Genomic DNA, 24,462 nt, shown 5'->3' with positions numbered 1-24,462 from the left:
TTTTTACTTTGATGACCTTGAACACCAAGACCATCTGAATTTGCAGATGACATTTCTTTTCATGTATTTAATTTATTCTTAAAATATTTCATGATAAAAAAATGTATGTAAATGACTCTGCGATGCTTCCTCTCCTTTCTCTCTCTCTCTCTCTGTCTCCCTCCTCTTGGATTCACTGCCGTCGGAGAGAGGCCAGATTTGTGCGAACAAACACAAGCACCAAAATAAATTAAGAGATCAAAACCCATAGAGAGGAAATGAGTCAGTATTCCACACCGTGTACAATACAATATCATAGCAAATTAGCAGGTTTCAATGGCTTCCACTGACTACCATAGATTTACAATGTTCAGTTGGCTGCAGATCAGTCCTCAATAAATTGTGTCACTTTCCTTTTTTCATTAATGCTTCTGAAAGACAGTGACATGTCGATGACCATGAAAAGAAAGCGGCTACTGAGGTGTGAACAGAAAACCTGGGACTACGAGCCAGCAGTAATGAGAACAACAGCGTGTGTTCACATCCTACTAAACTGCCATTGTGACCACATTTTAAGTCCAATAAGCTTCTCTACAAAGGTACAACATATAAAACTGTTAAATATATAACTTTTAGGGCCTTTTTAAAATACATTTAATGACATTTCTTTTCACCTTTTCAGACTCAGCATTCACGCTCTCTCTAGATATTCAACATTTGATAGAATTTGCACCCCACATCCGCCTCAACAGCGCTGTCTCTAAGCTGTCCGACTCTAGCTACGTAAAAATGCAAATCAGATTTTTTTGATACACAGTTATACGTATGTAGTACCTATATCTCCAGTTCCAAAATACAGTGGTGGGCTTAGTCTGAGAAAAAAAAAAAAGTCTGCAAAGTTTTAAAAGTACTCCTTTGATTGTGTACAGTTCATATGCCACCAGGCAAGGTTCAGTTTGCATCAGTCCCCTTCTTGTGCACCGTGTCTCTGTGGAGGGGGGGGGGGGGGGCGTCGGTCTGCACACACAAGTCCACAAAGTCTGCGTGTGCCTTTGCCAGACGGCCCACTCTGTCAGGATGATCATTTTTGTTGTTTTGCTCTTTGGTCTATAAAAATATGGGAGGTTTACTCCAGCAGAAGGCCTATTCACAGCAGAGCGTTCGGTTTTCACGGCCTCATGAGGTGATCTTGAGCAGCTACAGGGTCCAGGTCCGGTCTGCAATGATCCTGCTTTGAGCTCCTTGGTTGTGATGTGGGAAATCCCAAAGTTAAACAGTGGACTTCCGATGAGGCAAAAAAAAACCTGCATTCATGGGATTTTAAGGTCACCGATCCTCCGTGGCACGAGCAGGCGCTGCTAACGTTACAGAGCAGGCAGATAGAGTGGAGAGAAGGTGGATGTGACATTTTGACCCGACGACAGATAGCAGAAGAGAGCGCTCACACACCAGGAGGAGCCAGTGACAGATAATAGAAGGTGTTTCACAGCGAGGAGTTGTTCCAGTGTCCAGGGGAAAGCTCGCTCCCAAAAACAGTCCTTCCCTGGCTGTCCTGCCTCTGGCTGTGTTATGAGACCTGCAGATCGATGAGAGCAGAGCAGAGATGAGAGGATTGTTTAAGCATACAGTCTGTAAAACTGAACAAAATATTTGTTGAAACTGATTATGTCAAACTTTTTAAAAAGGTGAATTACATTTTTGAGCAGACTGAAGTTAAAATGTGCAATTTACGCAACGATCTCCGAGGAGTTAATAGAGCTCAAGACAATGGAGGCAACTGATTACATGAAATATTCCAGTACCTGAAAGAAACACATTTAAGTAGCAGACACGTGGCCATCTGAAGTTATAACAGCATTACCTTCCTGGTTCAGTACGCCAATGAACCAGGAAGTCCTCTTCCATCATCTCTAACTGAATCAGTTACTTCACTCATGGTGCAAAAGTGTCTGATGCCCCAGAACTCTGCAGATTAACCCTTTAACCCTTTAGCTGATTGTATCAAATTTGATACACAATTTTGTTAGACTTCTGTCCAGTTTTTTCTTTTTGGGATTTTGGATTTGTTTTGACACTTTTATCCTCCCTTTTCCAATTTCCCCCCCCTTTTTTGCCTTTATTGCCACTTTTCACTCCTTTAAGCTGCATTTGTAAATTAAATGCCACCTTTCCCATTTTGTCACTCTTGAATGCATTTTGTCAATTTTCCCACCTTTTTGCTGAATTTTGACATTTTAGTCACTTATCACTCATCCTTTGCCACTGTTGGATCATTTTTGCTACTTCTTTTAGCCACTTTTCACCCATTTAAGTTGCCTTTTGCAGGTAAATTCCACTTAAGTCCAATTTTTCCACCTTTTCTTCTAATTTTGGCCCTTTTTGTCACTTTTCACTCATTTTTTGCCACCTTTTTGCCACTTCTGGACCATTTTTGCCACCTGTAACTCATTTTTTTTACCACTTCTCATCTTTTTTTTACCACATCTCGCCAATTTAAGCTGCCTTTTTCAAATAAATGCCACTTTTTACCCATTTTCCCACTTTTTTTTCAGATTTTTGCCACATTTTGATAATTTTGATAATTGTTTGTCAGCTTTAACTTATTTCATGGTCACTTCCCACCCATTTTTGCCAAATTCTGCCCAGTGTTTGCCATTTTTTGACCGTTTTTGCTACCTGTAGTTCATGTTTTTACCACTTCTCACCCATTTTTTGCCACATTTCTCCCAGTGGTTGCTGTTTTTTGCCCATTTTTACCACTTTTTTTTGTCACTTTTCACCCTTTTTTGACAATTTTATCCTGCTTTTCGTAATTTTATACCCCCATTTGCATATCTTGGCCACTTCTCACCCAGTAAGCTGCTTTTTGCAGTTAAATTCCACATTATTCCCATTTTCCACATTTTTTTTATAGATTTTTGTCACTTTTCACTCATTTTGCCACCTTTTTGCCACTTTTGACCATTTTTGCCACCTATAACTCATTTTTTCAACACTTCTTACCATTTTTTGCCACTTTTCTCCTGTGTTTGCCCCTTTTTGCCTATTTTTGTCACTTCTCGCCCATTTAAGCTGCCTTTTGGAATTCAATGCCACTTTTTACCCATTTTCCCACCTTTTTTCAGATTTTTGCCACATTTTGACAATTTTTTGCCAGCTTAAACTTATTTTTTAGTCACTTCCCACCCATTTTTGCCACATTCTGCCCTTTTTCGCCACGTTCCTCCCAGGTTTTGCCGCTTTTTTGACCATTTTTGCCAATTTTCCCTAATTTTTTGCAACATTTTTGCCACCTAAAACTTATTTTTATAGCCACTTTTCACCACTTAGATTGTGGCTCTTGAAAATGAATTTTTTCTGAGTAACACTGATATAGATTCTGCATCACCTATCCAATCTGGTGCTGGTTATAATGCAGGATGATTAATTACTCATTTTTGATGAAATAGCATAATGAGGAACTTAATATAATAACATTACATATAATCACAACTGCAATATTGGGAAAAGGACCCAAATAGGTTATATATTTAGATGGTACAGCCCTAGTAGGAGGTGTGCAGTAAAATATCATCTTTCCTTATTGAAAATAACAACAAGAAAACATAGATCTGTAGTAATCCCGTAGTTGTCCCAGGCTGTAGTCAGTGAGTCTGAGGTGAAATCCTCTTCTCTGGCTAAAAGCTCAGCTTTAGGTGAACTAAATATGCATGTTGGCTGGTTATCCTCTGCTGGATGTGGGGGATAAATGAAGATTATACCCACTTATCCAGGCACCAACACCACTGCAGAGACCTTTAGACCTGACACTTCCTAAGCTTTGAGCCTTTTGTGAGAGTAAACTTAGCACAGTAAGAATACATTGCCATGTCATACAAAGTGTCTGTTACTGTTTCCCTGTGTTCTCAGTTGCTGAGATAACAGAGTACTGACTGTAGGTTCACACTGAAGTGACAGAAAGTCTGTCTTTTCTGAAATGTTGAAGCATTTTTAGCGTTCAGACGCTGCTTTACAGGGGGGCACTAAATACATTGTGTGTTGTTATAAGCACTGTGCATACCCATTTCTCTCTACCACATGGAGGTGCTAATTACAGCGCTCTGATAGCTTTGTGAGAGCAAAAATAAAAACTGAACAGCTTACTCTCTCTTTGTTATGCTTGTCAAATATTTACCATTCTTCAGCGGGTGTAACCCAACAACAAAGCAAGTCTCACAGTGCAGAGAGTGAAAAACAATTTATCTACCACAGAAAGACAAATCTGGAAGCCTCCTCACCATCTGGCCTCCGCCAGTCACACAGCCAACTTCCTACAGACGCCGCCACCTTACACGACTGCTGCATTGCCTCTGAAGCTTAATTCATAATAATGAACTCGTGATGATTTCACAGGGTGCAAATTACCATGAAAGGGGCAGGTGTTGAAAGGAGTACAAGCATGTATCACAGATGACAACGTCTGGATGCTGGGGGAATTACAAACATCTCAATGGTTGGGGGTCTAATAAGGATAACGCCATGCATTTGTAAGAGCCGGGCATGGAACGACCCAGAGGTGGAACAGCTCTGAGCAAGGGCAAACTGCTTATGGCTACTGCTGTAACAGGTGTTCATCTCATTAGCTATGTTGATTATAACATGGTAACACTGAGTATGGTAGCATGTTCTGTACAGGGTGTAGAACCAGGAAGTGTCTTGATGCAAGGCAGCAGTACAGTTCAGGCCCATTCAGCTCTTAAAGAATATCTGCAGACTGCTGGACCAGGTTTATCTTATTATAAGTTTGACCGTTTTTACTATAGGCTAATGCAGAGGTTCTCAACCTTGGGGTCGGGGCCCCCATGGGGGTCCCGACCCATTGAGAGGGGGTCTCCAGTTGCCCTAAAAAAAACCAAGAATATTGTTTAAAATGACACTGTTGCCACTTTACACCAATTTTGTCCATTTTTTTTTTTACCCCTTTTCATTGTTTTTTCCCTACGATTTAAACACATTTTCACCATTTAACAACTATTTTGGTCAGTTTAAAGTCTTTCCACTACTTATTTTTTGCCTGTTGTTGCCACTTCAGCTTAATATTACCTCTGTTGATCCATTATTGCTACTATTAACCCCTTTTAACCACTTTGTACACCCAGTTTGTCCAAATTTTAACTCAATTTCACCATTTCATATGTCCATTTTTGCTTGTTTCATTGAATTTCTGCAAATATCTGTCCATTTTTTTTCCTTTCTCAGTTAACCCTTTTTTGCCAGTTTATATTAATTTTTCATCCCATTTCACCAGATTTCCACCCATTTTTTTGCTAATTTGAAGCCATTTCAGCCACATTTAACTGCCTTTCACCACTGTCCATTTGGGCAAACTTTCGTCTTTATCTGCTCATCACTTTGGCTGTGTTGGTGCAAATGGTCGATTTTTTTTGCAAAAGTTTCTAGGCAAATTTTTTTAAATTCAAATTTCAATTGCTCTAATAGGTCAGGGCAACACTGTGAAACAAATGTACTACCCTTTAAGGCCAACAAGGACAAAAATGTCCACTTCCAAAAAAACTAAAATAAAAACTTAACAGATTTTTTTTTTCTTTTTTCTTTTCTTTCTTTCTTTTTTTTTTTTTTTTTTTAATTTTTTGCAGAAATCTCTTAAACAACTTCAGCGGTGCTGAAAACTACCAAACATTCAATCATTTGGAGGATTTTAACCCTTTAAATGCCAGTTTGATTACTTAAAGTCAATGTTGTTTTTTATGAAAAAAGAAAAAAAATGTGATATCTTCCTTAAACCAAATGTTGGATTATTTCTAAATCCAGCTTGGACATGGCAAACATCAGCCAAAATATTGACTTTGTTGCATTATTAGTTTTTGTGTAGCATCCGATTTAAAATTTACCACCCTTTTGAGTCATTAAGGACAAAAACGTCCACTTCCAAAAATGCCAATAAAAATAGTAAACATTAATATTTTCTTATGCTTTTGTTGGTCAAATCTTTTGATCAACTTCAATTCTTATCAAAACAATCAATTATTAAGTAATTTTCAGGATTTTAACCCTTTAAATGCCAGTTTGATTACAGGATGGTCATATAAAAAAAAAAAAACAAAAAAAAAAACACACAAAACAGTAATTATTTCCAGATAACTAATGTTGGAGGGGGTAGGGGGTGTTCTTTAAATTAGTCTTGGGTATGTTCATGATTAGCCAAAATGTTGACTTTGATGCATTATTTGTTTTTGTGTAGCATCTGATTTAAAATTTACTACCCTTTTGAGTCATTAAGGACAGAAACGTCCCATTGACTCCCATTCAAACCACATTTTTTGATCTCATAGCCATTGCATGATACAATTGTATGGCAGTAAATTAAAGTGATGCCTGAGAGTTAAATTACTGATCATTTGAAAACACCATAACAATGGCTATAAACTATTTGTAGTTTTTCCTTTCATTTATTCGACTCAAAACCTGACAAATCAGTTTAATATTGTGGACTCATTTAGTTTTTGAATGCCGACTTGGTCACTGTTTGGATATGCTGACTTGCATGCACCCTTTTCAGTCACTGATACCAGCTGATATATCAGTAGCAATGATGGTCAAGGAGTCACTGATGACACAGAAGATGACCAGAATCTGTTCAAAGAGACAAATCTCCAAAGATACAGAAAGTCAGTGCATTTAAATAGATGCTAAACACAGAGGCAGTGTTGTTTACGTAAGCTACCACTGTCTGGGTCTGCTATGGTAATTTCTCTATGTTCCTATCTCTTTTTCTCACACCTACACTGAGGCAAATGGCTACCCATAAATCTCACACACCGATCTCATCTCAGAGAAATGCAAGCCTTCTATTAAAAAAGAAGAACGAATGTCAGATGAATATGAGATGAATTTGTCCTATGAATAAAATTCACAGGCCTTAGGTGATTATTACCTCGGGTTTATCAGGAAACGAGCATATTACTCTATTTTATATCATATAACAGTGAGAGATTATTCCACATTCTTGCGCTGCTGCATTGCAGAGCTGGGGGGAATGTGATGCAGAAAATGTCTGGCTATTGAGCACATGGGCAAACTTTGAGTACAGTGGGGTCTGGCTGTTCAAACAAGAGCAGAGTGAGACAGATAACTGCTGCAGGTGTCAGAGTAACAGAAGGGAAAGTCACGGAGAGAATCCATCTGTGTAAATGTCTCATTTGTGCAGACTTCTCTTGTTATGGAGGGAGCAGGCAATCCACTCAATACATATTGATATGTACCCAGCAGCGTTCAATGGAGGACAGGGAAAAACATTTTATTTAAGGGACATTACACTGAGTTTCCTCTCTCTGGGCAAAGCTGGACTACTTTGATGTATAAATGAGAATGTGTGCACATTTGTGCTGGCCTTCAAATGCATTTTACATGTGCAGTGAAATGAAAGAACATGCAACCACATCTGCTGGCATGAAAGAAAAGTGTAAACATTACATATGGATTCACTCTCCAGCTGGGAGTCAGAGGAAGCAGCAAATGTGCCCAAACACATGGCCCCAGGCTGACATTTCCTGAACCAGGGCCACCCATAAGTGGGGTAAAGGGAAGGGCTTTCTGGTGCCCAGCCAAACTGGAGGGCCCATGGAGGTCAGGGAAATCAAGGTCCATTAAAAAGTTAAGCTGTGATAACCATTTAGTTATTGCTGTAGTACAACTTAGCCTAATTAAACTGTAAACCCCTTTTCTTCTACAAAACTCTATGTTTTTCCTAATGTTAAGAATGTGCATGGGCAAATTGACCAAAATATTTGGAAAGTATATCAGATGTCATGAAATTATTTGTTAAAAATTGCCAAAATGGGTCAAAAAAGGCAAAAGAAGCAAAAATGGGTGAGAAAAATTGTGTAAATTTGTTAAAAAGTGTCTAAAACAGGATAAGGCAGGAAAAAGTGGGTCAAGTAAGGGGAAGAAGGGGCGAAAAGGGAGGGAAATTATAGAAAGTGGTTAAAAAATGAGTAAAATGGGTTAAAAATGGAAAAACATGAGTCAAGCAAGGTAACAAGGAGCAAAAAATAAGAGGGGAAATGGGGAAAAGGGGGTTAAAAGAGGCAAAAGTGGAAGCATGCATAGTTCAATTAAGGCAAAAAGCAAGGAAAACGGTTGCAAAAATTAGTTAAAGGGGGAAAAATGGGCCAAGAAAGTTAAAAGGGGCAAAAATGGGTGGGATAATTGTGAAATATGGTCTAGACAGTTAAAAAGGGGCACAAAATGGGAGGGAATGCTGAAAAGCAGTTAAAAACTAGAAAAGCACTCGGAGAGCGCAGACCTCCACCATTAGCCCTATCTCCAATAGTGAAGAATCCTTTAAAAAATTACTGGATCCGTTCCCATGTGCCCCCCACCACAGCATTCGCCGATTACTCCCTCCCCGGTGGGGTGGACACACGGTGAGGCAAAGCATTGGTTTCACTACGTATAGACTGTCATGGTGGAAGCATTGCCTGCAGGTGCCAACAGATGCACTGACAGTCTCAGTCATGGTCTCGCCGGATGATGAATATTCCTCCCAGCATTGTGAGTATTCTCGCTACAATTCGCTGTCTTTCTCTTTGTTACACTCCGTCTCGTCTCCTCGACCAGGCGTACGTCTTTCAAACTCTATAAACTCCAAAACTTTGAATAGAAACACACCCAAAAATGCTGCTGGGATTGAAGTTACTCATGTCCGCCATCTCCTGGTGTAAAGTGGTAACAGCGCAGACCTCTGCACTTAGCACTATCTCCCAATAGTAAAGAATCCTTGAAAATTTCCTGAATCCAGGCGGTGATCCAGATCACTCCCAAAATCAGTTCTTCCTTATGCCATTTTTGACATTTCCTGAAAATTTCATGAAATCTGTCCACAACTTTTTGAGTTATGTTGCTAACAAACAAACAAACAAAAAAACTAACAAACAAACCCACCTGATCTCGAAACCTCCTTGGTGGAGGTAATCAGTGAAAGGTGAAAAATACAATCAAGAAGAGAAAAATGGGCATGGAAATGGTGGGAAGTGGTTAAAGGATGGCAACAATAGGTCTAGAAAGGTGAAAAAGGGGCAAAAATGAGAGGGAAAATGGTGTAAAGCAGTTAAATTTTGGCAAAAATTGGTTAAAAAAGGGAAAATACAACAAAAAGGGGCAAAAATGGGTGTAGGATTGGTGGGAAGTGGTTGAAATATGGCAAAAATTGGTTAAAAAGGCAAAAATGGGTCTAGAGAGGTAAAAAATAGCAAAAAAAATGGGAGGGAAAATGCTGAAAAGCTGTTAAGAATTAGTTAAAAAGACAAAAATATAATCAAGAAAGGCAAAAAGGGGCAAAAATGGGCATGGAGATGTGAGAAGTGGTTAAAAGATGGCAAGAATCGGTCTTAAAAGGTAAAAGAAGTGCAAAACATAGGAGGGAAAATGGTGAAAAACAGTTAAATATTGGCAAAAATTGGTTAAAACAGGAAAAAAGGGGCATGAGTGTAGAAATGGTGATAAGTGGTTGAAATATGAAAAAAATGGGTAAAAGAGGCAAAAACTGATCTAGACAGGTGAAAAGGGGCAAAAAAACACTTAAAAAGCTGTTTAAATTGGTTAAAAGAGGAAAAATACAATCAAGAAAGGCAAAAAGAGGCAAAGATGGGTATGGGAATGGTGGGAAGTGGTTGAAATATGGCAAAAATGGGTCTAAAAAGGGGGAAAATGTGGGAGGGAAAATAGTGAAAAGCAGTTAAATATAGTCAAAAACAGGTTAAAAGATGAAAAATACAATCAAGAAAGGCAAAAATGGGTGTGGAAATGGTGGGAAGTGCTTGAAATATGGCAAAAAAAAAGGGTTATTAAGGAAAAAAGGGAAAACTTGGATGGAAATGGTCGAAATTAGTTAAAAATGGGCAAAAATTGGTTAAAAGATGAAAAATACAATCAAGAAAGACAAAAAATTAGAGGGAAAATGGATCGAAAAATGGTGAAAGTGTTTAAAAAGTGGCCACACTGGAATATAAGTGGAAAAAAGTAAAAAAAAAAAAAAAAAAAAAAAAAGAAAACTGGAAAAAATGGTCAACAACAGATGAAAAGGGGTTAAAGAGTGGTGCGAATAAATAATTTGAACATCAGGACCCAGTAACAGCTTGACACACTTTTTAGCTCCAAACTGAGGTAACTGTTAGCCGGGGCGCTAGCACCAATGCTACTGATCCAACACATTAATTAATCACAGCTGGAGACGGCCAATTTCTCTGGGTTTGTCGGGGGTCCAGCCAATCATGAGGGCGGGCCTGAACGTTACATATGGATCCACTCTCCATCTGGGAGTCAGGAGAAGCAGCAAATGTGCCCAAACACATGGCCCCAGTCTGACATTTCCTCTCTGTGTGAACTCTCGCTGGCTGCCTTCAAAATGTCACAGCGCACTGACACACTGTTGAAGTGTTTACAGGCACACATGGAAGAACCACCGATCCACTTTTCTCATCTAAACTTCTCATCTGGACTCTAATAGATGTGAATAATGCAAAATCTCAGGAGTTTGCCGTTGATTAATCGATTGAATCGTGAAGGCAAGGTAGTGGCGAAACATCCGCTAATGGAATTAAAGCCCTTCTGCTCATCTGTCACTGCAAAGTGCTGCTGCTTTGTGCATCAACACACTAGACTTGTTTCTAATGCTTGTTCCTGCCCTTGCTGTTTAATGTTAAGCCTTGTGCAGTCATGCACGCTTTCTGCTGGAACTGCTGCTACACAATAGCCCGCTGAATGAATATTCATGAGCCAACTTGTAGGTTAGGAATGATCCACAGGTTAATCAGGGAAGGGAAATTGCTCATTACATGCTGTGAAGCTGTATAATGCCTGCAGCAGATACTGAGATCAAAACACATGAACATGTATGCACAGGCCTCAAGACACTAGGCCCCATTCCACATTAAGAGAGAGTTCAAAGCTATCTAGGGTGTTATGTCATTATCAGCGCTTTCATACTGCATTTCTTCTGAACATCAAAGCAAATACAATCCACTATCTCTGCTGCAACATGATCGGAACTATAATGCTCAAGAGGGAACGTTAGAACAGATTTAGCATTGCACTCCTACATGGGCTTCCAAAAGGAATAACACAATGTCACTGATTTGTTTCATGACTCTCACAACACTACAATGTAAAGATTGTATCTCTTCATATATTGTGTGTTGGCCACTGTATTGCATGACACTGGATGAGATCAGATGATTGCAGGCAATATGGCATTGTGTTCCTTTATGTCGTTTATCACAGGATCAAATGTTGAAATCTAATCCAGCCCTCTCCTTTAGGAAATAGGCAATAAACTTATATGGTGCACATGAGAAGATCTGAGCATGCATTCCTCCTTGTGTCTATTTATAGATTCAAATCTACTAAAGACTTGCTGGAAAGCAGCCGGATAAGATGATTTTTTTCCTTGAAATCATAACATGGGCCATAAACGATGGCAATATTGACCGACAGAGCAGCCTACATTTCAGAATCTCTCTGAGACGGGGCATTTTTATGACTTTGGCCCCATCCCTCTGACTGCAATGTAAGTTAAATTTACTACATGGCTACTCTGTATTTCCAGATCACTTACATTAATATCAGTCTGTCTGGCGCCTTGTTTTATTTGCGCGCACAGACGCCATCTGACACAGTACTTTAAAGACAATATCCAAGGCTTGCCAATAAAGCAGAGCAAAAAACAAGCTGGGAATAAGCCGATGGGTTTACTGGTATTGCCGCACACATGGATTTCCCGTGTTTAAACACACTCTGGGGAACTGGTGAGCTTATGGAAAAACGAGAAAGATAAACAGAGATATCAAACAAACAGACGGCTGTTTGAATTGTGTCTTGATTTGTGTGTTTGTGTGTTTTTCATGCTTCCTTTTGTTTGCTTCTTCTGCTGAAGCTGAGAGATGATGTGTTTGCGGTCCCATGAAACGACATTAGCTGTGAATGCTGAATTCTGAAGGAAGAAACTCAATCAGAATTTTATAAGTGTTTTTCTACTTTGTGATGGGAAAGAGATGGCCTTTGAGACAAAAAACAATTTATTTTATTTTCTATTTTAAAGGTCACATAATTTACTCCTTGAAGGGAAGTTTATTTTGGTCTCAGTGGTCCCAGAAACATGCCTGTGAAGTCTGTTGCTGAAAAAACATTCCAGTATTGGATTTTTGCATGTCTAAAAAAAATGACTCCGCCCCTGACTCCGCCCCTTTCAGAAAATGAATGTGTCTTCATGGATGTGGCTTTCGTGATCAGCTAAGAGGACAATCAGGAGAGGAGGGTGGCACTTTCTTCCAAGAGGGGAGGGCCAACGAACATGGGGGTGGAGCTAACTCCCCACATGACATCATGAGGGGAAAATCTGAGCACAGCTTTTTTCAGCACACATTTTATGATGAGGGAATGGATTTTTCTGATTCTTAGGGTGATTGTGGACAGGCCAGGGGCACGTATTTTTGTCTGAGAAGCCTGAAGTGTATTTTGCATTAAAGATGAAAAACACGGCGCTCTGGTAGTCGAGTGGTTAAGGCACATGCGATATACGCAGGCGACCCGGGTTCGGATCCAGCCCGTGGCACTATTTCCTGCATGTCTCTCCCCGCTCTCTCCCCTGTTTCCGACTCTATCCACTGTCCTATCAGATAAAGGCAAAAAGGCCAAAAATAAATCTTAAAAAAAAAAAAAAAAAAGATTAAAAACACAACCAAGAAAGGCAAGAGGGGCGAAAATGCGTGTGGAAATGGTGGGAAGTGGTTTAAAGATGGCAAAAATGGGTCAGAGAGACAAAATTTGGTCTAGGCAGATTAAAAAGGGGCGAAAGAAGGGAGGGAAAATGCTGAAAAGCTGTTAAAAATTGGTTAAAAGAGCAAAAATATAATCAAAAAAGGCAAAAAGGAGCAAAAATAGGTCTAGAAAGGTGGAAAAGGGGCAAAAAATGAGAAGGTAAAATGGTGAAAAGCAGTTAAATAGAGGCAAAAATTGGTTAAAAGAGGAAAATTCAACCAAGAAAGGCAAAAAGGGGCAAACATGGGTGTGGAAATAGTGGGAAGAGGTTAAAATATGGCAAAAAAAAAGGGTTAAAGAGACAAAATATGTTCTAAGGGGGTGATAAAGGGGCAAAAATGGGAGGGAAAATGCTGAAAAGCTGTTAAAAATTGGTTAAAAGAGGAAAAATGCAATTAAGACAGGCAAAAAAGGGGGTAGAAATGGTGGGAAGAGGTTAAAGATGTCAAAAATGGGTCTAGAAATGTAGAAAGGGGTAAAAAATGGGAGGTAAAATGGTGAAAGGCAGTTATATATTGGCCAAAATTGGTTAAAAGGGGAAAAATACAACTAAGAAAGGCAAAAAGGGGCAAACCTGGGTGTGGAAATGGTAGGAAGTGGTTGAAATATGGCAAAAATGGGTTAAAGAGGCAGAATTTGGTCAAGATGGGTGAAAAAGGGACAAAAAATGGGAGGGAAAATGCTGAAAAGCTGTTAAAAATTGGTTAAAAAAAGGAAAAATGCAATCATGAAAGGAGTAAAGGAGCAAAAATGGGTGTGGGAGTGGTGGGAAGTGGTTTAAACATGGCAAAAATGGGTCTGAAAGGTTGAAAAGGGGCAAAACATGGGAGGTATAATGGTCTAAAAGCAGTTAAATATTGGTAAAAATTGGTTAAAAGAGGAAAAATGAAATCAAGAAAGGCAAAACGGGGCAAAAATGGGGTGTGGGAAAGGTTGGAAGTGGTTGAAATATGGCAAAAACTATTAAAGGAAAAAAGGGGAACAATTGGATGGAAAATGGTGGAAAGTGGTTAAAATGGGCAAAATTGATTGAAAGATGAAAAATACGACCAAGACAGACATAAAATGTGAGGGAAAATGGTGAAAAATAGTTAAGAAGAGGCAAATGTGACCTCTAACCCATTGAGACTCCTGAGGCCATTTTGTGGCTTTTTTGCTCATTTTTTCTTTTTAAAATATTTTGGCTGTGGTAGCGCTAACAACATAGATCTTAGAGGGCACATTCTTTTAAATAGAATTTAGAAATCCTTCTAAAAACCTGTAAGAGTTCAATGATAAGCTCTGTACATTTTTTTCTATGCACTCAGAACCATCCTGACCAAAAATGCCCCACTAAAACCTCTTAAAACCACAATTTTTGATAACCATCGCAGTAAAAAATCTCAGTATCCCCTGGTTCATTGTTGGCAGAGAAGATTTTTCATGGGTGCAACCTACATACTGAGCTCTGCTGCTCATCCCACAAATGCATGATCCTTACAAATGTGGCACCATTTAAAAGAGAAACAGGCTTTCCAGTGGTGGTGGATTTAGCTTTGTTACAAAGAAGAAATAATCTACCAAGCACAAATGTCCTTACTTTGTGTTTCTAGCTGTTTATCCAAAGACACTTAAAGGGTCAAAGTGACAAAGGTACGGTCTTCCTCATGGGTTAACATTCATATTCACTGGATCGTTGTACCTTTCCACTTCCATGAGGCCCCTGGTGTTCTGCAGTTGCTTGTGCTGCTTCCTGCCTTTGCGGGACCAGGGTTTGGTTGGAGGTGCTGTGATGGTGGTAGTGTCGGTAGGATGGTGTTGGTGGTGTGAGATGGTTTTTGGCTGTCTGTCAAGGGGTCATCAATGCTCTCCATAGTGCAAGAGTGTCGAAGGGGACTCTTGTCGCGTCATAGAGCCTGAGGGGAGAGAGGGAGAGGAGAAGGGGAGGAGGAGAGGGGGACGGGGGGTTGGTTATCAAGCTCATCATGACGATTCAAGGTTTCATTTTTAAAGTTTTCTACTCTTGAATTCAGAAATTCACAGTCACACAGCCATGGCCAGCATCACCAACACCATTATCACCATTATACTTGTCTCACAGAAGTGTCATGAAAAAGGTGTTTTCCTGTATGTTTATAATGTGTATAAAGCTTTTCCTTATAAATGTTGTTAAAGAGGTTTTTCTGCAGATGACAAGCCCACATAAGATAAATACAAGAAGCCTTTAGAAGCCAATTATTCTTAATTCATTTCTTTGTAGACAAATATAGTAAAAATCGAATCATTTTGCACATAAACCCTTAAGGAGTGAGTCCTGTGGTGTTAGTAGTTTATGCAGTCTATTAGGTTCTTTATTACACATCCAGACTTGCTAATAAGATGTAAAAAAAAACAATGCAAAAACAGAAATTGTCCAGAATGCATATTTAGATTTTAACTATGCACAGGTCACATGTAAAGGCTCTAAACCAGTGAAACTCAGCCTGGAGCTCTTTTGTGATGATTTGTGGGTCTTTTACGTCTTAATTTGAAATATTATTCCCCCAGAAAACCTTAAAAGGGAAAATTTTACCTCAGAAATTATCCATCGCAAGTAACACTAATCAGTTTGTTTCTAGCACTTATGCAGTAGGCTTTAATTGTCAGCCTCTTTTTTTTTCTTTGTATATTTCCATTTGCCCTTTAATTCCATTTTTACTCCCCATTTTTGACACTTTAACCCTTAGAGTCTTCAAAAGCTTGTAAAACATCAACCCTGTGGTGCACAGTCAAGCTCTGTAAATCTTTTTTTTTTTTTTCAGGACAACCTGGGCGTTAAGAATATATCTTCTACAGTAATGCCACTTGAATTATAAAAAAGTTATAAGACTCTAAAGAGAAAAATTAAAAAAAAAAACATATCAGAATTTGAAACTCAAAGATTTTCATTGATAACACACAGTAAACAATAGTGACAAAGCATTTTCTTGGCATAGACTTGTTCTCCACTCCTGGGAACAAAACAGTGAAAAAATAAACACTCTGTGACAAACGGTTTCAAAATATCTACATAAATACAAGAGAAAGTCCATGCACTTTTATGCGGTTAGATTACTGTGTGCTGTTCCTTTACGCAGGAGAGAAGCAACTGGTCGACTACAACTCCCATAATGCTTTGCATCTAAACGTCGCCCTCAACAAATATGGCACTGCCCACCGAAGAAAGCCAAAGTACACGATCAAACAATGGACAAAATGGACAAAAGACGCTTTTATCAGATCTAATGCCGTGGATTTAATATTTAAAGACCCCGAAAAGTGACCGAAGTTCTGGGCTCGTTACAACGGCTTCCTTAAGGGCTACAGAGACATTGAGGTAGCAAAAAAACGGCATTATGGTCAGCTTTCACAGGAAGAATGAGTGTCTATGATGTATGGTTCAAAAGTTATTAACATTTTTCTAAACCGTCGCTTCTTGTTGTATACGACAACCCTGTCTCCAGAGAGCCCGGGAAGTCTGGGCTCACTAGAAAATGTTCTGTAAGAGCTACGAATGCATGAAGAACACATATAGAAAGACATAACACAGAGCTTTCACAGGAAAAAAAAAGTTAGTGCCTATGACTTATGGTTCAAAAGTTACCAAGCAATTTACAAAGGGATGTGCCTCTGGCACTGATCCGTGCCACTGGAGCTCTGAGGGTTAGTCCAGCTTTTTGCAATTTATTGCCCCTTTTAGCCTTTTTTTTTTTTTTTTGCCACTTTTCACCCATTAAAGCTGCCTTTTGCAATTAAATGCCACTAATTTCCCATTTTGCCACTGATGCTTTTTGCCTACTTTTCCCACCTTTGTTCCAATTTTCGCCCTCTTCAGTCATTTTTTACTCATTTTTCTACACATTTTTGCCACCTGTAACTCATTTCTTTCACCACCTCTCACCCATTTTCGCCATTTTCTGGCCTTTTTTCACACTTTTCTCCCAGTTTTTGTCACTTAAGCTCATTTTTGCCACTTCTTTTTGTCCTTTTTCTCCCCTTTTATCCTGCAATTTTTTTCCTATTTTTGCCACTTCTCGCCCATTTACGCTGTCTTTTGCAATTACATGACATTTTACCCACTTTTCCCACCTTTTCTCTAATTTTTGACCAATTTTGCCAATTTTCACTTGCAACTTTTTATGCCACCTTTAACTTATTTTAATTGCCACTTTTCACCACTTAGATTGTGGCTCTTGCAAATTTATTTCCCAAAAATGTGGCTCTTTGGTTGAGCAGGGTTAAGTAACACTGCTCTAAATGCTGTTATGGCTGCAGAACCTTATGCTGTGCATAAATGCCACTGTCCAGGGAAAACTACAAGTCGCATGACTTGAGAGATCTGAAAGTCAACATTCATGTGGTAAAAGTCGAGTTTTATATGTTATTGTAAATCATCACACATGTACTGATAAACCTTTTTGGAGCAGTTGCAAACAGACGACACACCTGATGCATCACTACTGGTGCATTATACGCCTGACCTGCTGTCCTCTTGGTGTCCATCTTGTAAATGCATTATCACATGATGAGCAACTAGTCAAGCAAGCAGCTGTTATATCGACATGTCTGCTAGTCCATGCAGCCCCGAGTGAAAACCCCATTTCTTCAGTAAATGATTGAACAAAAATGGCAACCATGTAAGTTACAAACCATGTCACACTTAAACTACCAGTCTAAAACAAATCCACAGTGTTTCTCTACCATTCCCTTCTCTCCTAATCCAGTTAAGAAGCCACATACAGTCATGCCAATAATGTTTAAGCATGTAGGGTGCTGGGGAGTCATCTCTACTGCCTGGGCCTCTTCACCCTTGGTAGCACACCCAGAGACTGGCGGTGGTTTTCGGGCCCTTTGGACATCCACAGAATGACCCTGGGTTCGGGGCAAAGTTCCTGATGGTACTCTAAACCTAGACCTAAAAGTAGTACGGATGGCTGTTTTAGCTGGGTTGCTTACTGGTTCCTTGAAAAAAGTCCTCACCTGACATGTCATTATACTTAAGATAAGGGGTGTCAAACTCACTCACAGAGGGGGCCGGATTCTGAATTAAGGTCTAACCTGAGGGTCTAACAGGGTCCACATTTAACCAAACTATTAACCTCATTTTCACCTGTAATAAACTGTGGGGGAAAAACCTAGCAGTGATGAAAAATAATTCTGAGATTTAAAAAGTCAACATGATTAATTAAAAGGCTCATAATCTGAGATAAAAAGTCCAAATTATTAGTTAAAAAGGTCAAAACACAAAATTAGATGTTAAAATAATGCCTTTAAAAGTCAATTATATAAAAAAGAAAGTCACAGTCATGTTTTTAAGGCAAAAATATGACTTAAAATTGAAAATGGTGCACCTTAAAGGTCAAAATATGAAATAAAGGTCAAAATGATAAATTGTAAAGGTCAAATGATTAGAGCAGGGGTGTCAAACTCAAGGCCCAGGGGCCAAATCCGGCCCATGGTACAGTTACACACTGCCCACAAGATCATATCTTATTTTTATTAACTGGCCCTAAAATATGAGGACTGCAGATTTCCTCCAGTATAAAATTATAAATTAAAAGGTCAAAATATGAGATAAAAAGTGAAAATTAAAAATTGAAAAAGTGATTATATGATTAAAGTCCAAATAATGGATTGAAGTCAGAACCGTTCAATGAAAAATTGAAATATGAAATAAAAACACAAATGAGTTTTTTTCCCCCCACATTTCTTTTTATCTAATTATTTTTATTCTTTATTTTTTCACATTTTTTTGACTTAAGGATATTTGATATCATCAAGGTTAACTTTACATTTTTTTTACTGGAGGAAATCTGCAGACCTCACATTTTAGGGCCAGTTTTAGTAAGAACAGATCTTGTGGGTCGGGTGTGACTGTACCACGGGCCAGATTTAGCCCCAGGGCCTTGAGTTTGAACACCCCTGCTTTAGCTGGACAAGGAGTAAATTCTGGTTATTTTTCTGCAATCTTGACTGAAGTATCCTGTTATCTTGGATGGAAATACCTTCAATAAAGTTGCTTTTCCTATGATAATGTTTTAATTCCTTGAAACCTTTAAAAAAGCCACCAGATTTAAAGACTGAAATGATATGCTTGCATATCCTCAAGTTTTGACTAGTCTCTTTCTATCCAACGTCCAAACCGCAGCGTTTTTCATTACATCGATCAAAAATGTGGCTTGCAGTTCAGCAGTGTTGGCTCCTATGGCTAGGTCTGTTGAGAACCACTGCTACATGCTTCCCTTACTCTGCCTTGAAGATGTGGTGTGCTTTTTTTTACCAACAGATTATTTTCCCATGCCTCTGGTAAAATTAAGGGCATCCAGAGCATGACTGGGGTTGTGTCAATCCTCCCTCAGGGCCACATTGACTCCTTACTTTAGCCTCAGCTTTTTGACTCAAACATGCGTAAAACTTTTGCAGAGTACTGAATGTCAACAGAGCTGTTGATCATTAAGTTACATCTAGTCTTTCAACCACTTAAAACTACCAAGCACAATGAACACTTGGACATTTATCAGTATAATAAAAGTGACTCTAGATTTGACAAAAAATGATGACAGGTAACTTAACTACACATGTACTGCATTCAGACAGCAGGAGGGACTCAGTATTTTGGCCTTACTCCCAGGTGTCAGTTGCATTTTGCTACAGAGTGTATGACAGGGAATACCTTTCTGCAGTTTATACAGAGATCTGAAGTTAAAAAGCACCTCCAGCTCTTCTAACTAAACACAACGATACTCCTGCCTCATGTTTGATGTCCTTAAGATTACAACCAAATGGCAAACATTCTTAAACAATGAGCAGAGATCAACATTCGGTATGGCTTCACTGTCAAGGGTTCTTTTATGAGCTAGCAGAGATTTCTGGTCAGTGTTGACTTTGCAGATTAGTCCCACTAGCTCTTACGTTGTTGATAAGAAGCTTAAAGTTCGACTTTCTCAGCCCCACTTAATGTCCTGCTGTCTTTACCAGCTTTACAAAAACGTAGGTCCTGGTATTTTCCAATGCCCAGATGATTTGCTGACTTGGCTCCACTTGCAAGGTCAGTGTCAGACAGAGCTAATGCTAAGCAGAAACAGGCCCTGTTTTCCCTTCACCCTCTCTCTCTTGGCCTGTCTAGGGTGGCCTCGCAGCTGTCCTCTTAGTGGTGATTCTGTTCAACCCGCAGTCGGATCTGTCTGCAGGGCCCAAAGGGATCAATTACCAAGGCTGGTACCGACCCACAACCACAGGGGGGACTTGGTGATAGTGAGGCTTTAGGGGGATCCCATCAGGCTGTGCCTAAGATGGATCCACAGAGAGAGGAGGAGGCAGGGAGGAAGTGGTTGGAGGGGTAAAGGAGGGAGGGAGGTCCTCTGCTCAGGCTTGCAAACTCCAGTGGAAAGAGCTTTTTCATACTCTGCTGAACATGCTGGTACTGGCAGATGAATAAATGTATACGGTGCCTATTAAAGTATTCAGCCCCTTGGATGTGTTACCCTTGTGCTCATATTTGAAGTGTTTTTATAAGTACGACTGTGAGTGAGTGCATCAAAATTTATTTCTAATGTGCACAAATTAATGTTTTTAAATGACCATCCATCCACCATCCATCCATCCATCCATCCATCCATCCACTCATCCACCCATTATCCATCCATCCATCCATCATCCATCCACCCACCCACCCACCCATCCATCCATCCATCCATCCATCCATCCATTCATCCACTCATCCATCCATCTATCCATCTATAAAATCCATCCATCCATCCATCCACTCATCCATCCATTCGTCCATCCATTGATTTAACCCATTCAAGCTCTGTCAGGATGCACAGCAATCAGGCATGAACCCATCATCCACCTATCCATCCATCCATCCATCCATCTATAAAATCCATTCATCCATCTATCCATCCATCCATCCATCCATCTACTCATCCATCCATCCACCAAACCAACCATCCATGCATCCATCCAACCATCCATCTCCTCAGCCATCCATTCATCCTCCATCTTCTCATCCATCCATCCACTCATCCATCATCCATCCATCATCGATCCACCCACCCAACCATCCATCCATCCATCCATCCATCCATCCATCCATCCATCTAAACCATTCAAGCTCTGTCAGGATGCACAGCGATCAGGCATGAACATCCTTTTTTAAGTCCAGCCATAAATTCACCCTCAGTTTGAGGTCTGGGCTTTGACCCAGCCTCTCCAGAACATTCCCCCAGCTGTCTTTAAACCATTTCTGTTTAGCTTCCACTGTATGCTTTGGGTCACTGTGTTGTTGTGTAAAATACATCTTCTTCATTCTACCCTCTATCTTTCCAAGAACCAGCTGCCTAGAGGCGTCCCCACAGCATGATGCTGCCCGTATGGAGTGTTTATGGTGATGTGAGATGTCCACAGAAAACAGTGTCTTGTAGGGCTGGGAAATTAATTAAAAATTAGATTAAACTGCAATATGGCTTGCTGCAATTTTCAAATTGCATAAGGTGCAATATTCCATAAATTTGTGTCAAAATACCAGTTTAAAACTATGTTGCAGCAGAGATGTTATACATTACATAACATGGATCATTCAAGTGTCAGTTTCTTTAGAATAGCTTTTTTCATTTTTTTGTACGTTTCTTATTAACTATGAAAATGACATAAAAATAACCACCCCATTCAATACAACAACTCAAATCCAATCTGCAATAAGAGCCAAAATCATCACAACTAGATTTTCATTTTCAAAATAGTTAAGCCCAAGTCTAATCTAATGTTGTGTTGGTTAAAATAAATAATGATTTTTTGCTTGTGTTTGTTGTAAAATACATAAGATGGGGAACTTAAAACATATGTAATTACAATATTGGGAGAAAAAAAAAAATCACAATTTAAATACTTTCCCAAATTGTTCAGCCCTAGTGTCCTGTTTGATGGCCAAAAAGCTCCATTTTTGTCTCATCTGACCACTCCACTCAACCTTTGAGTCTCCCACATGCTTTTTAGTGAACTCCAGTCAGGATTTAATCAGGAGAGCAGAAAAGGGTTGTGAGTGGCTTGGAGTGTCCCTTTGTCTTCATAGTATAATGGTAGCCATGGATCCTGATTAAAAAGTGACTGGACTTTCCAGACACAGGTGTTTTTACACTACAATCACTTGAGACACATTACCTGCACTCAGGTGATCCTCATTCACTAGCTGTGAGACTACTAGCACCATTTGGCTGGACCTCTGTTGGATTAGGTCAGTCACCTTAATGGGAGTGAATATTTATTTATGCAGTCACTTATTTTACAGTATATGTTTTTATCTATTTGATGTTGCTTTGTAGAGTTGTAGAGTTTTTTTTATATGTTTTAGTAAAAAACGCCAAATTATATTGACCATGATAGATTTATAAAATCAGTAAAAGGGTAAAACATGCAAGGAGTAGAACACTTTTTTTTAAGATTTATTTTTGTGCCTTTATTGGATAGGGAAGGACAGTGGATAAAGTCAGAAACAGGGTCAAGAGTGTGGGGAGACATGCGGTAAAGGGCCTCAGGCCGGATTCGAACCCGGGCCGCCCACGTACATGGAGAGCGCCTTTCACCACTAAGCCACCTGCTCCCCGGAGTAGAACACTTTTTATAGGGACTGAATATGTATACTGAATTTAAATACAGTGCCGTGAAAAAGTATTTGCCCCCTTTCTGATTCCTGATTTTTTACATATCTGTCACACTTAAATGTTTGGGATTATCAAACCAATTTTAATATTTCACAAATACAACCCAAGTAAATAGAAAATGCAGTTTCTAAATGATGATTTTATTTATTAAGGGAATAAAAATCTATCTAATAACTGGTTGTTCCTCCCTTGGCAGCAATAACTGAAATCAAATGTTTGTGATAACTGGTGATGAGTCTTTCTCATCACTGTGGAGGAATGTTGTCTCACTCCTCTTCACAGAATTGTTTTAACTCAGCCATAATGGAGGGTTTTCCAGCATGAACTGCCCGTTTAAGGTCACACCACAGCGTCTCAGTTGGATTTAAGTCCAGACTTTGACTTGGCCACTCCAAAAACTTCATTTTGTTTATTCTGATCCATTCAGGGTGGACTTTCTGGTATGTTTCTGGTCGTTGTCCTGCTGCATAAGCCAAGAGCGCTTGAGCTTGAGGTCATGAACTGATGGCCGGACGATGAACTTCAGGATGTAATGGGACGCAAACCTTCCAGAAAGTTCAGCTTCTGTCTGGTCAGTCCACAGAATATTTCTCCAGAAGTCTTGGGGATCATCAGGATGTTTTTAGTCAAATGTGAGACGAGCCTTTGTGTTCTTTTTTGTCAGCAGTGGTTTTGGCCTTGGAACTCTCCCATGATGCCATTGTTGCTCAGTGTCTTTCCGATGGTTGAGTCATGACCTCTGACCTTAACTGAGGCCAGTGAGGCCTGCAGGTCTTTGGATGTGGTTCTGGGTTCTTCTGTGACCTCCTGGATGAGTCGTGGTTGCACTCTTGGAGTCATTTTGGTTGGCCGACCACTCCTGGGAAGGTTCACCACTGTTCCCAGTTTTCTCCATTTGTGGATAATGGCTCTGACCGTGGTTCTCTGGAGTCCCAAAGCCTTGGAAATGTCTTTGTAACCTTTTCCAGACTGATAGATTTCAGTCTCTTTGTTTCTCATTTGTTCTTGAATCTCTTTGGATGGTGGTATGATGCGTTTCTTTCTGAGATCTTGTAGCCTACTTCACTTTGTCTGACAGCTTCTATTTAAGGGATTTCTACATTCAGCTAATCTGGAGGTAATCAGGCCTTGGTGTGGCCAGAGAAACTGAACTCAGCTTTCCAAGAACTGTGGTTAATCACAGTTAACTCATGACTTAACAAGGGGGTGCTATTACTTTTTCACACAGGGACAGATAGGTTTGGATTAGCATCTTTTAGAAACTGCATTTTCTATTTACTTGGGTTGTGTCTGTGAAATATAAAATTTATGTGATAAATATGCAAAAAAACTCAGGAATCAGAAAGAGGGAAATACTTTTTCACAGCACAGTATATCTTGAAGCTCCCACAGAGAGGACTGTTGATGTATTAACTGAAACATTTGAAAAAAGGCTGTCTTTAATTGTGAACATAGCTTTTGAAACCGTGCATTAACATGAGGAGCTCAACCCTCAGTGTCCACCCACACTCAGAATACCTCAGGAGAGTATAAAATATGCATGCTCCACATGAGCTCATATTATCAGGCATTATGCTCGTTTAATAAGTCCTCATCTTTCTTCTTTCTTTAGTCCATTCTCTCTCTACTAATCTCCCTCCTCTCTGAAAAAGTCTTGATTACTGTAATCACAGTCTTTCTCTCAATAGGTGCCACTTCTGCTCAGAGCACTCTGTTCACAACCTAAATACCCCCCAATCAAGAGAGACCTAATGGAACGCAAGATTGAGACATAGTTGAGCATTTAAAGATTTTTGGTCTTTTCAGTTCCTGAAGTCTGACTCACTGTTTCTAACTGTGTTTGAAAACCGTGGTGTTGTATAATTACATGTGAAAAGCATAGGACTCTAGCAGATAAGTAGGTGTATTTGACTGCATTTCCAGAAGAAAAAAACTATTCTGCTGCTGGCTAAAGAAAGTGTATTTTACTGGATGCTGAATAGATATGGCACTCAATAAAGTTTCTGCA

General features: G+C 39.5%; 1 protein-coding gene across 2 annotated transcripts in view; it reads right to left on the bottom strand.

The window, feature by feature from the left end:
• Positions 1 to 1,052: 1,052 nt before the first annotated feature.
• LOC121505663 (chemokine-like protein TAFA-5) overlaps positions 1,053 to 24,462 on the bottom strand; it is a 272,623-nt gene continuing 249,213 nt past the window's right edge. For both annotated transcript variants that reach the window (XM_041781150.1, XM_041781151.1), the window contains exons 4-5: positions 14,477 to 14,690; positions 1,053 to 1,555 (exon numbers count right to left, since the gene is read on the bottom strand). In XM_041781150.1, coding sequence (XP_041637084.1) covers positions 14,682 to 14,690 — 9 coding nt within the window. In that variant the 3' untranslated portion in view covers positions 1,053 to 1,555; positions 14,477 to 14,681. The remainder of the gene's footprint in view (positions 1,556 to 14,476; positions 14,691 to 24,462) is intronic.

This window comes from Cheilinus undulatus, linkage group 23, assembly GCF_018320785.1.
Source record: "Cheilinus undulatus linkage group 23, ASM1832078v1, whole genome shotgun sequence".
Classification (NCBI taxonomy): Eukaryota; Metazoa; Chordata; class Actinopteri; order Labriformes; family Labridae; genus Cheilinus; species Cheilinus undulatus.
Note: the sequence above shows the minus strand (reverse complement) of the source record. Positions and strands in the feature narration are given on the sequence as shown.